General features: G+C 36.1%; 1 protein-coding gene across 3 annotated transcripts; it reads right to left on the reverse strand.

The window, feature by feature from the left end:
• Window positions 1-510: 510 nt before the first annotated feature.
• Window positions 511-13,003, reverse strand: LPAR4 (lysophosphatidic acid receptor 4). Of its 3 annotated transcripts, XM_043459543.1 has the most exons (5): window positions 12,059-12,420; window positions 9,924-10,142; window positions 9,725-9,774; window positions 8,579-8,680; window positions 511-2,818 (listed from the first exon to the last, which is right to left on the reverse strand). In XM_043459543.1, exon 5 carries the CDS (start codon window positions 2,739-2,741, stop codon window positions 1,629-1,631), a length of 1,113 nt encoding a protein of 370 aa, XP_043315478.1. In that variant the 5' UTR covers window positions 2,742-2,818; window positions 8,579-8,680; window positions 9,725-9,774; window positions 9,924-10,142; window positions 12,059-12,420; the 3' UTR covers window positions 511-1,628. The 3 variants fall into 3 exon arrangements, with proteins under 3 accessions (XP_043315478.1, XP_043315479.1, XP_043315477.1); XM_043459544.1 differs by lacking the exons at window positions 9,924-10,142; window positions 12,059-12,420 and adding an exon at window positions 12,922-13,003; XM_043459542.1 differs by lacking the exon at window positions 9,924-10,142.
• Between the last annotated feature and the right edge of the window lie 772 nt (window positions 13,004-13,775).

Raw genomic sequence — 13,775 nt, forward strand, 5'->3', positions numbered from 1 at the left:
AAATCTATACTTCATTCAATAAATGGTAAGAGATTCTAAAGATGTCTTTGCTGCTTTTGTTGTTTAAGTTAGTTAAAAAAGTTTTCTTGTATATACTTTTAAATATTGATTTTAACTGCTCCTGAAGTAGATGCCAGCTTAGTAACTTCCTAGTTGCATTTTAATTCAAAGCATCATAAGAAAGTTATAGCATCTTGTAAGTTTTAAAAATGCTCAGAAAAGTTCTAAGTTGTGTGTGTGTGTGTGTGTGTGTGTGTATGTGTGTGTTGTTGTTGTTTTCTAAGGAGTTATTTTGCTTTTATTTTTTTCCAGTTAGGTCCTGACTTGGGCACAAATGTAGTGGATTTCTACTTGTACTCTAAAATTTTATACAAATAATATAGTAATTTAAAATTTACATATAGTCAAATAATAAATAAAATATTAATGCAAGTGTTAGGAATATTTTTGTGGCTTTTACTGTTTTACAGTTTTTCTTTTTGTATGTGTTTGTTTGTTTGCATTGGTTTAGTTTGGTTTATGTATTTTTTTTTTCAATATGCTCCCAACCTGGGCACAAATTCAGCAGCTCTTTGGCTACATTGTGCTCCAAAATTAATATGAAAGCATAAGTAATTTAAAGTTACAGATCTCTGTTCCCTCCCTCAAAAAATGATCAATGCAAGTTTTAAGAAAGTTTTTTGTTTTATTATTATATTTTTGTTATACTTTTGTCTTTTTTTTTCAATTTGCTTCTGACCTGGGCACAAATGCAGCCGCTTTATGGTTGCACTGTGCTTCAAAATTTCACATACAGAATATTTATAAAAATTAGTCTCCCAAAAGAAAAAATTATTGAAAATTCTTAGAGAAAATATTAATTTCTCTTAGTTTTTTATGAACATTTGTTATTTTATGTGATTTTCCATTTTGCCCTGTTTTGGGCACATACTTAGCAGCTTTCTGGATTTGACATTTCATATAAGAAATTTAATATAGTATAAAAAAAGGAAAAGTTTTTAAAAGCTGAAACTGCTGGTAACTGCAAATATGTAAATCCAGTTAATTTTCCATTTCTTTCCAGCAATATTCATACAAACACAATTTATGTTTCTGCTTTTAAAATATATGCAATACATTTTACTTTTTTAAATTTGATACTTTTTTATTAATAATGTTAAAGTATGTTCTTGTACTAAAATAAACTCAATGACAAAAAAAGCAAAAAGAAGACTAGTATATATCAGTAGTAACACAAAAGCTTGTTTAAAAACAAATACCTGAATTTGTTCTATATTTATAGGCCCAAACTAATTACCAAATATTGGAATGGAAATATACTTTTTCAAAGTTTTTAAGTAACCTCTGTATCGCTGAAGTCAAGGCTACTGTTGACTTATAAAATGTGGTACACTGAATTTCCAACCCAGAAGAAGAGTTTGGCAATTCCTTTTGGCTGTTGTAATTAGATGTGACCTATAATTATTGAACAAAACAATATATGTATTACAATAAACATTCAAATAAATGTAGCTGACTATATTCAGTACATTAATCTATTCTTAATATCATTAGCTTCAAATTTTTTATTCATAGCATAGGAAAATCATAGAAGAAACCATATCTGGACCTAAAGAGACTTCTTGTACCTAGAAGGTGGATTCTAGCATTAATTCACCACCATTATGTGTTGTTTGATCACTAACTTCCTCTTGAATAGCTGGAAGGGAAGGCTTTGTGGTCAGAGGTGTTTCAGTCTTGAACAGAGACTCCATCCTGATATGGGTATTGATATAGAAGGACTTCTGAAAGGACTCAAGGGTGAAGTAATAGATGAAAGGGTCAAAGCAACAGTTTAGAGTTGCAAGGCACAAGGTGATTGGATACATAATCTTAGCAAATCTTTCCAACAAGCAATTGGTAATGGCTTGGGAGCGCACCAGGGCATACAGGAAGAGAACAGAGTTATAGGGTACAAAGCATACCACAAAGACTGCCATATGCACTGTGATCATCTTCAGCACTTTTTTCTTATTAGTCCCAATTTGAGACAATGTAGCAGGCTTACGGAGGGTTTTTAGCACCACAGAAGAGCAAGAGACATTCAGTATCAAAGGAATGATAAAACCAACAACTTCAATAAATATGGTTATCTTGGACAGATATGTCTTCCATACACGTTTGGAGAAGCCCTCAAAGCAGGTGGTGGTTGCATTGTTGACATTAGTGGTGGAGAATAAAGAGGCTGAAATACCACCACTGAGGACTAGGATCCAGACTCCAGCACACACAATGGCAGAATTCCTCCTGGTCCTAATGGTACGGGATCGGAAGGGATAGACAATGGCCAGGAAACGATCCACGCTAATACAGGTAAGGAAGAGCATGCTCCCATAGATGTTGGTTAGGAATGCAGTCCCAGAGATCTTGCAGAGGGTATCACCAAAAGGCCAGTGGCGGTTGAAATTGTAAAATATTTTGAAAGGTAGAGTGCAGACAAAGAGCAAATCAGAGAGGGCCAGATTGGTGATGAAAATAGCTGTCTCACTTCTCATTTTCATGCGGAAGCAGAAGACGAACAGAGAGGCACTGTTGGTTATCAAACCCAGGATGAATACAACACTGTAGACAGCACCATTCAGATTATACTTGAAGGAATCATCAACAATGCAAGTATTATTGGCAGTAGCATTGCCCAACCTGGGTCTGAGGTTTGAATTTAAATCTTGGAATTGGAAGTCAATGAATCTTCTGTCACCCATGGACTTTTATTCAGGAGGCCTGCGGGCTGCAGGGTTCAGCACTCTGAGACTAAAGACTGGTAGGAAATGTTTTCCTCCTATGGGAGATAAGATTAAATGAGTCATCAAATCTATCTTCCATCCATTTTTGTGGAGTAAAAGATATTCTGTTCACACAGACTGGAAATAACATGCATATTCAGTTTGGTTTAACAAGTACCTTTTGATTACCTACCATATGTTAAAAGGCAGTACAAGAGTATGTTGCGGGAACAGGAGGGACCACACTCAAGACAGTAAGCACTATACTGTAGCATTGCAATTCACAGGAATAAGGTATTTGTTCCTTGGGAGCCCTAGGCTAGTAGGGGTAGGGATATGGAGACTCTGATATTTAAAACAATGCTAATACTTGGAAATTTGTATAATTTTTTAACTTCAAAAACGTTTTTTATTTGATTCCCACAAAAACACCATGAGATAGGCAGGGCAGGAATTTATCATCATGTTGCAGAAGCAGAAACTGAGGCTTATATAATTTAGAATTACATAATGTCAGAATTGTAAGAACATGTAAATGGTATAGTCAGAACCAGAATTCAGGTGTTCTTTTTAAATTCCTAACCAGAGGATTATTAAGCTTCTCTAAATTATATTGTCTACTCTCTGGTATTACTAAACTTCATTGTTGAGTATTAGTTCTACTGCACAAGACTAAATGTGGATATGAGACCGCCAGGAAAACCTCTTTAAAAAGTTCTCTGAAAAGCAGGCTCATCTGCAAACTTAGAAATCTATGAATGAGCCACAAAATAAGGACTGTGCATACCATCACATAAATATCTACCTATTTCCATAAATCAAAAAATTCAAATAAAAGATTATTCAGTGGCTAAAAAAATAAAGGTATAAGTAAACTCCGGAATTAAAATGTTGATTCATCTTTTCTTCTAAAATACAGGTTCAGAGAGCAGGAATTCCTCAGTACATTAAAACTTCTGGCTGAAACTTTTCTCACTCCATTACAAAGCCTCTATAGAGAGAGAATTCAAATGACAATTGCAGTGTTTCTCTCCTTTAGATTGTGGTCCCTTACCAAGGTTCTTTCATGCCAGACCCTGAGCCTTGGATATTGTCTTACTCCCTCTCCCACTGCCCATTCCATGAGTTACATTCATGCTTTTAGCTTTTAAAATGGCCCAGGTCAATAAAGCCTTTTCTGGCTACATAAAAGTGAAATATGAAAGGTAGATTTGAGTTGAACAGCCATTCTTGTACGCGTGGAGGTCGCTGACTAATTAGCTTTGTTGGATATCTGAACCAATATCGTTCAAAGGTGCATATAGAAATCTTACTAACGTGCTCCTAGGTCAACAGCTGCCATTGGAGGACTGTCTTCTGAATGCTCTATAATGCACTATGAATAAGTTGCAGCTGAATGAATTCTTTTCAATGAAGAGGATATGGAGTGAAAGTGGTCTTTGTTCCTGACATACCCAGTAATGAGTTTGCACATGATTACATTTTAAAATGTGAAAGCCATTTCTCTGAATTGATTCTTCCTTATGTCACTCTTTCTTTCCAACTCCTGGAACAGGTCACAGGACCTCATATATAACAGAAAAGGGACTGGCAGGAGGAATCTGCCAGAAATATAGAGGTCTGAAGTCACTTCAACCAGTGGTTGGCCTGAGGGAGGAAAACATGATTTGAGAGAGAAAAAAAAAAAATTCACTCACTGTAGTGCCTAGAATGAGAGCTGACTTTGGAGAAAACAGAGTGCAAAAAAAGTGTTGGCATTTTTAATAGCAAAGTTTAAAGTTAAAATTGGAAGTGTGCTGTTTCTGAATTCTCATTTAACGAGCTTTATGGAGTGCCTCCCCTGAGTCTAACACTTCTGTAAGATCATATTCCTTCATGGCCATTTCATCTCATATGAGATGGCTCAACTCAAAAGCCAGCTCAACTTTTGCCAGAAGTGACCTTGATACATGAAAGCAGGGTATAGTAAAAATCTTGACAAAGGAAGGTCCAGGAGGAAAAAAAAATCCAGACAAGGAAGAAATAAAAATAGATGTGGAGAGCAGAAGAGGGAATAGCAAAGAAAGTAGCAGAGAAAGAAAAATAGAAGAATTGAGAGAAAAGGAAGAATAAAACACACAAAAAAGAAGACCTTGCTGGAGAGAGGTCACTATTTCCATCTAATTTGTATTAAGGGCTCAGAAGATAATTCCTCTAATGCCATCCTCTCTACCTTGCTTCATCTGACTTCTTCCATTTTTCTCAGAAAAAAAACAGTACACAATGACTGCTTAAGGTCAATGAATCTAATCTGAAAAAGAAAAACAAAAAGCCAGGAAAATCTCAGTCAATGGCATTCAAACCTCACTTTGAGAGCTGTAAATCTAAGTTTCTAAAGATTGCTTCACCAAGGGGTTGGCAGAAAGGAAGACAATGGCAACTTCTCAACTGCTTAAACCACATTATATACCATTTTACACCCAACATGCTACCCGTTAGTCTGGAAGTCATTTTTTTTTTTTTTTATTGCTGAAAGAAATCAAACTAGTCAAAAATATCCCTCTAATCACATAATCTAATGAAATTATGGGACTGAAAAACCCCTAACATTAAAGTCAAGCCTCATTCACTATGATTTGCTTGCACTTGCCTTCTACAATAAGTACTGTCAATAAATTTTATTTGGAAAATGTTTTCATAATAGAAGACTTTCCATATTTGCTCAGAGTCCCTCCAGTCTGCCCACTGGTGATCCCTTTCCAGAGTATACCTCTAGCTCACTGGCTCTGTATTATTTTGTACTTCCCAAGATGGCATGTTTCAAATAGCTGTTTTCAAATAACTGTTTCAAAAATCCCCAGTTTTCTATTCAGTTTTATATCTCTTAGAACATATACACTATATCCACAGCAGACAGTCTGCAAATGTCTGGCACTTCTGTTCTTCTGCTTTGCATGACCAAGTTCTATGGGAGAGAAAGGACCAAAGACAATAAAGCATTACAGTCTCAATCCTGAAGAGAGAGCATGGGAAAACTGTCACTAAGGCCCTATTCATAGCTTTCCCTTGCTCAAACACACAGCACCTTTTGCTGTCTGGCGGAGAGGGTGTGGTGCTGGGATTTAACACAGCACTGGAAGCAAGGAGTTCTATTTCTGATTCAGACATTGGTTCGCTCTGTAACTTGGCTATACAGTTTCTCTTCCCTGTATAAACATTACCTCTAAGTCTCCCAGCTGAGGCTAGGAAGATTCAACAGGGTTTGTGAGTAGCTTTATGAGCTTGCCCAGCATTCAGTCCTACCTAACCACAAAGAAATATTACAGGAGTTTTTTTCATTTTCCTTCATCTAACACAGCTGGACACATGTCTCTGTCTTTCTCGGTATGCTGAACTTCATATTAGTAACACATCTTCCTCCTAACACCTCCTAACACTCTACTTCAGAAATCTTCCCTTAAGTTTCTACCTTAACTACACAATTTTATCATAACAGGACAGCCCAGGAGTGCATACCAAAAGGAATATCTTCCCACTGAGCTATGTTTAAAAAAAAATCAGAGAGGCATTTGACTCTTAAAACTAATTCTGAAGAAAAAATCAATGAAAGAGAGAAATGAGATCTCTTTTCTAACTGGCTTTCTTTTCTTTCCACTGAAATAAACAGTGTTTTTATAACCACTATATTTTCCTAAATGGCTAACATATTGTGTACTGAATGGAGGCAAAGGGCCAACACTTGAGCTTCAGATGAGATGAAGAAGAAAAAAAAAATAGACTGACATAGTTAATTACATCTTTCACTGCAAGTAGCATTAGACTATTATCTTGTGAAGACTTTTACAGCCAATTATTATAAATTAATCACCTAGGGGTTCAGAGTGCTGAGTGGATGTATTTTCAGTGACAACAGGCAGGAAGCAAGTTACCTGGAGGTTGGCCAAAAAGAAATCTGACCTTCATGAATTTTTAACTTTGACCTACACATATGGAGCCAGTTCAGACAGTTCACAGTAGTGTTCACAATGTTTTTCCTTTATAAAAAATTTCTAATGATAACGAAATATAACATGTTTGGGGTCTTTGGGGCTCCTGGAGGAAGTAGAGTTAGCCCTTTTTTCCTGTAAAGATGAATATCTAAATCACTTTACTAAGTGCTAAATTTTCAGATGATATATTGAAAACAAAGGTCTAATTTCTGGCATATTCCCAGTAGCCCAGAAAGGCTGACTTGCTTTTGTTCCTTACAGAAGACAATCCATAATTCAGGGAGACAATTCAGGGAGACGAGGTCTTAAAGAAAGAGAATACTCAATTTTCTTTGCTTTGCTCCCTTTTTAATGAGCTTGGGTCAGATCAGAGTGCTTCTGATCCCCAGAGCCATTTCCTCTTTCTACTCTAGTCGAAGCTTAGGACACTGCCACAATAGTTTTCAGAGGAAGCTGAAACCTATTGGGTCTTTGTCTATAAATATTTAGCAGTGAAGCAAACTAAAAAATACAAAAATGTTGCAAAAATATAGATTAAAGCTATCCCACTGGAGTAATAGGGAATATGTCCAGATTGCTGTTCCTCAGACGAGTGGCTGCTAACAGAGAAGACTCCTTAAGGAAATCTTCTAGGCCAAGTCACAAGCACAGGTCACAATCAAACACATGGTTCCAATTGATGTTTCTGTGCACTGGTTACTGTTTCATAATAGTTTTCAAAACACAACCTAGCCATATAAAATTACATATGGAGGAAACCATTGGTAAATGTTTCACTCCATAACTGAGCTGGGAAATTCATCTATATCAGGTCTCATCTCAAACAAGCCTCTCTCAGTGTCAAATGTTTAAATTGATAAGACTTATTTATTTTTTATCCTCATTTATTGTTTATACAAGAAATATCCTTCTGAAGAAGTCTCTTTGTTACATTTGGTTCACACTAAGATTGCTATGACTGTTTTGTCCTCCTGCTTTATTTGAAATGAGCAGGAAATTGACATACATCCTAATCTGAGCAGTTCTATCCTTAGTGATTAACTTAATTTTTTTCACTAAAAAATTATTCTAGTCTTTCACTAATGCTTCATCTGATAACACAGTCTAATACTTGAAAGATAATGTGGTTTAGTGCTCAACATGATGGGGTCAAAGAGCTCATCAATCTTACTAAAGCAGAATTTTCCTTAGCAGTAACTTATAGAGTAAGACAACTGTAGATAAATTGTTCAACCTAATATTATGAAATTGTCTAGAGTCTTGAAACTTAATACTTGATCTTAGCAGAAGCCCCAGACATTTTGAGGAAATTTTTAGGTGTTCCTAAAAGAACCTATTTCCAAATCCTGTGAGGTTCATAAATGCCAGCTAGGAATCTGACTTTATTTCACATATTTGAACAAGTAAATCAGTTACCAGTTTGCATACAATTCATCTGATATACTTGAATACTGATCCTGATAATATGAATAAAAGCCATGTCTCCCATTGCTAAAGGTATATACCAGTGGCTGCTGCTGCTGCTAAGTCACATCAGTCATGTCCAACTCTGTGTGATCCCATAGACAGCAGCCCACCAGGCTCCCTGTCCCTGGGATTCTCCAGGCAAGAACACTGGAGTGGGTTGCCATTTCCTTCTCCAGTTGCAGAGAGGGCTTAAACCAAAGAATCAATATTTTTCCACACCAAATCTGCCTGGATTACAATAAACAATTACAACTCTTCCCTACATTCTGGATTTTTAAAATCATATAATCTGTAATAAACTGGAAACACTGGTTAGAAAAAAAGTTGGAGAATAAAATTAAGAATTTTAGAGAGAGTTATTACCAGGACAGTGGTACTCACCACATTAGTTCAAACCAAATTCTGGCACCAATTTTATCCAAGACTTGGTCGATCAATGAACTTTCCGGAGGTACTGTGGTTAGAGATTTCCTCCAACGGATACTGTGAAATAGAAATAATCACAATAGCATGTCATGGAGAGAACTTTTCAATAAAATGTATACCAAAATCATAAGGTAAAAAAAAAAATTATATGATATAAATCAGAGTAAATGAGAGCCAACACATTTAAAAATGGTATATAAATGCTTTCAATTTCATTATTACAGAGTTGCTGAAAACATTTTATTTTCGAAATTTGTTACTGTTATGTCATATTTTATTAGTTATATTAACACACACGAAGTCCATGAGTTTATGTAACTTATAATCATTTAAGGATAACTAGTGACAAAAGGCATAAAATACTTCTTCCACTTTATAAGGTAATTGTTTTTGTTGTTATTTAGTCACTAAGATGTGTCTGACTCTTTGTGACCCCATGGACTACAGCACGTCAGGCTCCCCTGTCCTTCATTATTTTCTGGAATTTGCTCAGATTACTTTACATTAAAAATAACTGAACAAAGGAGATTTCTTTATTTCGATTGAAGTTGTATTGGTTCTTTGGGTTTTGTTGTTGTTGTTTTTCTCCTTTCTTTTCCCTGGCAATGACTATTACTATTGAGCAGGAGCCTTGATAGGGGAAGAGGAAAGAAGACTAGAACAACATGTGGAGACCTTACTGCCTTGTCTCTAACCTGCATCCCTAGTCCAGCTGGATTTCTTCCTTCTCTGAACTGTAGTCATATGAGCAAGTCTTCAATTACTGAATATTAGCACACTGACAGTCACCACTGCCTCTACTAGGATGTCCTAGACCAACCTAATATAGCATGTCTGTAACATCTTCAAATCACAATTCTACCTAAAATACCTGTATAGAACCAGAAATATTCTGCAATAGTATTCTTACAAGTAGCACTTACTGCCTATAAAGTGGCAAATTTATACTATCATCACACCTCACTCCCTTCTGAAGGTGGCCTAAACAAAACAAAGTAGACTGCTATGCTTGAACTCTCCTGAAATAATTTTTCTCTAATCTAAAGGAATCAGAACTTAAAAATAAAATCATGAGACAATTTTAAATATATTTGAGATCACCTTAACATTAAGGAGAATTGATTTTCACACTCCTCCAGAGACCAGTATTCCTGGAAAGAAATTGATATTATTTTATTGATTTATCTTAAAGAAAGACAGAACATTAACATTTCTTTTTTTATGGCTTTCACAATTGACACAGATTATAAAGAAAAAATTTCTTTGTTTAGAATCAAAGAAAACTAAGAAGTTCAAATACCTAGAAGTTTTCATATTTGGTATTAATTCAATGTAGCCACATCCAGCCCCATCACTAGCTAACTGTGTAAGACCAAGTCACAGTCCCCTTCTGGTCCTCAGTTTCTCTTTTTGCTCCGTCTTTGCCTTGATTATTAGCAGCCTTCAATTGGTGTCATGGCAGTGTGACTTTACTGGCTGTTCCCTCCTATCAGATGTTTTCACCTGCTCCCATTTGTCACTGCAAAAAAAAATTTTAATCCCTCAAAGTCTGAGATAAGGGAAATTAATTTTTATTAGACTCAGTAAAACTATTGCTAATTTATTTTATTTTTAATTGAGGTATAATTGACATAATATTAGTTTAAATATATATTATAATGATGATTTGATTGATATTTGTATGCATTGTGAAATGATCATCACAGTAAGTCTAGTCAACATCCATTACCATACATAGTTTAGATTTAACATCAGAAGTAAAAAAAAAAACATCAGAAGTAAATATTATTAATTTTTATCATTACCTAAGAATCACAGATCAAGCTGGCATTTATATGGTAAAGTCACCCTGATAACCTCATTTTCCTCCTCTTCTTTCCTCATGTATCAGCTCTAATTGTCTAGGTCTTAATCCTTGACCTATTCTACCTGTTCCCCAGTCACCTCTCTCCTCAAAATATAAGGTTATTGAAATACTTCAGAACATAACTATAAGGAATCAGTAGACTACTTATCCTATGTCGTGCTCTAATAACCAATTATTTATCTACTAAAAGTGGGGCTGAATAACCAATGGTAGGTGAATTCCTATCAAGCTCCCAATTTTTAGTACTAATATTCACAAGTACATTATTAAGCTTTCTCCTCTCCCTTAAAAAGGCCAAGAGTAGACTATACACAATAACCATATAGACAGAAAAAAGGCAACTACACAATTAATCTTTGACCACACCACAGTAAGGGCAACACTTTTTATTACAGTTTCTGTCAGATGGAATTGAATAAATTAAGCTTTAGCTAAACTTAGCCTATCTCTGTAAGTCATATTCCCAGTCCTCTTTTTAACTTTTGTGAGTATACATTCAGAAAGACTGGTCTGCTCTTTCCAATAGGGCTTTCATTTGCATCTCTGATTAGCAGGAGACACTTCAGAGTATAGCGGCCATCAAGTGTTTCAGCTGAACTCATCTTTTTCAGCAAGAGCACATTTCATTTGTGACAAGGCAAAATAATTTACAGTCTATGTTGATGGGATATGTTATTTGAAATTCTGTTCTGAAAAATAAGCACTTCAAAGCCACTGAATAATTTGGAGCTTAGGTTATTATTGCTGTCTTCTTCATATTAGCTAAGGGAAAAGAAAGTTGGTATAATTTGGTAAGGTAGCAAAGTGAACAACCCAACTAAGCTCTGAAATATTCTAATCTTAGAATTTGTTTGGTCCTTTCCACAGTGGAATAATAATAAATTACAGTGCTCAATGTCCTAAAACAAAGTAACTAATATACAGTATTTATCAATTCAACAAAATCTTGTAAGTAAAAAAAAATCTTAAAAATATTCAGGATATACAAGAAGAGAATTTTAAATGTCACATTATTGCATTTGTTTGAAAAATGGTAATTAATTTCACATATAAGAACAAATTCCATTTATGCCAGAATTAGTTTTCCATTAAACTGTGTTTCTTCCTTTATGGATTATTCATGAATTATTCAATAAAGCAAATGTCACATTCTCCACAAATCAATTAGGCATCAAAGGCATGCTGCTGTATAGTTTCACTAGAAGAAACCTCATCATAATAGAAGCCACATTAGCTCACAATCAATTGTAAACTAAAGAAACATAAAGCTAGCCAAAGAAATTTATAAATTGCTTTACTGTGTGATTTTAAATCAGCTTTTTAGGACAACTGTGTTAACATGAAACAGCCTGAAAATATTGTATCTCTTCCACTGAAACAGTATTATTGCCAAAACAATAGAAAATCCTCTTTTGTAACCATTAACACGAAGATCCCTGTTCAGCACTTCAGAGTTGAAATCTAATTTCTTTCCCCAAACCCTCAAAGCCTCAGTGCTTCCACTGAAGTTTGTTACGCCATCCCCCACCCCCAAACGCCCGAATCAAATCTTTCTCAAAGAGACTTACCCCAAGAAAGAGTGTGCTAGATGAGAGAGTGTGCTCATGCCTGTAGACAATTAGCTAATAAACATGTAAACGGGAAACTCGCACTTTAGAAGTGCATATTTTAATCTATTATTATTCTTTTTTTTACAGGGAAAGTTTATCCCAGCCCAAAGTAGCAGACTCTGGCTGCTGAAGCTTCTTACAGCAAACTGCTCCTTCTGAAAATGTGAGCTTATTTACATTTATCTCTTTCCCTTTGTTAAGGAACGGCCCTCTTGAATGCTGTAGCTGGCATGCCTTTAAAACCGGGACTCAAGAAAAGGCCCAAAGTCCGGGCCTGAGCGGAGGGCCTGGGGAACTCTTGGGGGTCTCAATAGGAAATGCTTTTCATTGGATAAGAAGGCATTATTAGGAGCCAAGATCCCGCCCAATCCTCTGTGCTCCACGATTCCCTCAGTCACCAATCACTGGACTGAAGAAGTTTTTCCTTAAAGAGCATTGCCCAGGAAAAGCAGTTTTCACAGTCAAGAACTGGCGGCGTAAGTGCCACTTCACAGTATAAAAAAATGTCTTCCCTGAGCAATCAATCCTCTGAGAAAGCCTGTGTGCCTGTCTTTGCTGCAGGACTGCTATCTTCCCCCATCCCCTTACAAGTCTAAAGAGGAGGATGAGACGAAACTCCAAACTGGGAGGAGTGTTTCACTTTTGAGCAGCCCATATTTGTTCCAACTTGTTTAAAATAATTGCAATAACAATATTAATAATAATAGGGGCAGGGAAAGGCAAAGTGACTGGTACTATAAATACACTCCTATGCAAAATACACTCCTACCTATATCTCCCACCACCACATTAAAATGAAATTTAATACTATACTCACTTACTTAAGCCAGTGAAGTGCCCTCAGATGGAGATGTGCTGGTGTCCCAGAGCTTTAGTACCCACCTTCCATGTACTAGGGAGTGCTCTGTGGCAAAAGGAGGGTCTACACTTTGCTTAAATAACTTCCTGGAAGGACATCTAATTACCATGAGATTTTTCAGAGTTTTGCTAAAAACCAAAATAAATAGTACAGATGCAATTTGTTTATAATGGAAACTTATCTTCAACTGAATACCTAATGCCCCCTGGGCAAGTTCTTTTCCTATAGGTTTACTACCTTGGTTGTCACACTGTTTTTTTTTTTTTTTCCCCTCCTTCTCTCCCCTCTCTTTGATTTGAATTTGTTGCAGAAATTCATTCACCCATCTGTAACTTCTCACTAATTCTTCCCTTCCGTCAGCTCCCTTCATCCTTCTCTCCTCTATCTCCACTCACTGCCAATGCTACCACCAGCAGCCACCCCTCCCCCTTCTCTGGAATGAAACTCTTGGGCCAGGGATAAGGTGCTTTCTTACTCTGGGCAGAGCGGTGTTCCTGGAGAATTGAGGGATTCTCTGACTGCTTTAAAGCTTTGGTCTATATAATTAAGCTGCCTCCCAAATAAGGCATGCTTCATCTTTATTAATTCTCCCTCTTTCTATAGCTCTATTGTGACTTTTCACTAACAGTCAAGACTAGCAAGCAAGTGTGAAGCTGATACTAGCCTCATTATTTGTGACTGAATTTAAAAAGCACTTTCTCTGTTGTTTTCCTTCTCCCCCACTCCCAGTCTCTGCTCGTTCTGTTCCCCTCTCCACTTATCTCATGTATATCTATTTCTGTCAGTTGCAGAATTGGCTATGTCTCCACAAATGGT

The sequence above is a fragment of the Cervus canadensis genome, chromosome X (assembly GCF_019320065.1).
Source record: "Cervus canadensis isolate Bull #8, Minnesota chromosome X, ASM1932006v1, whole genome shotgun sequence".
NCBI classification, from domain to species: domain Eukaryota; kingdom Metazoa; phylum Chordata; class Mammalia; order Artiodactyla; family Cervidae; genus Cervus; species Cervus canadensis.

Bases quoted from the DNA above. Each gene is read 5' to 3' on its own strand.
- LPAR4 (XM_043459544.1), bottom strand. From the start codon at position 2,741: ATGGGTGACAGAAGATTCATTGACTTCCAATTCCAAGATTTAAATTCA.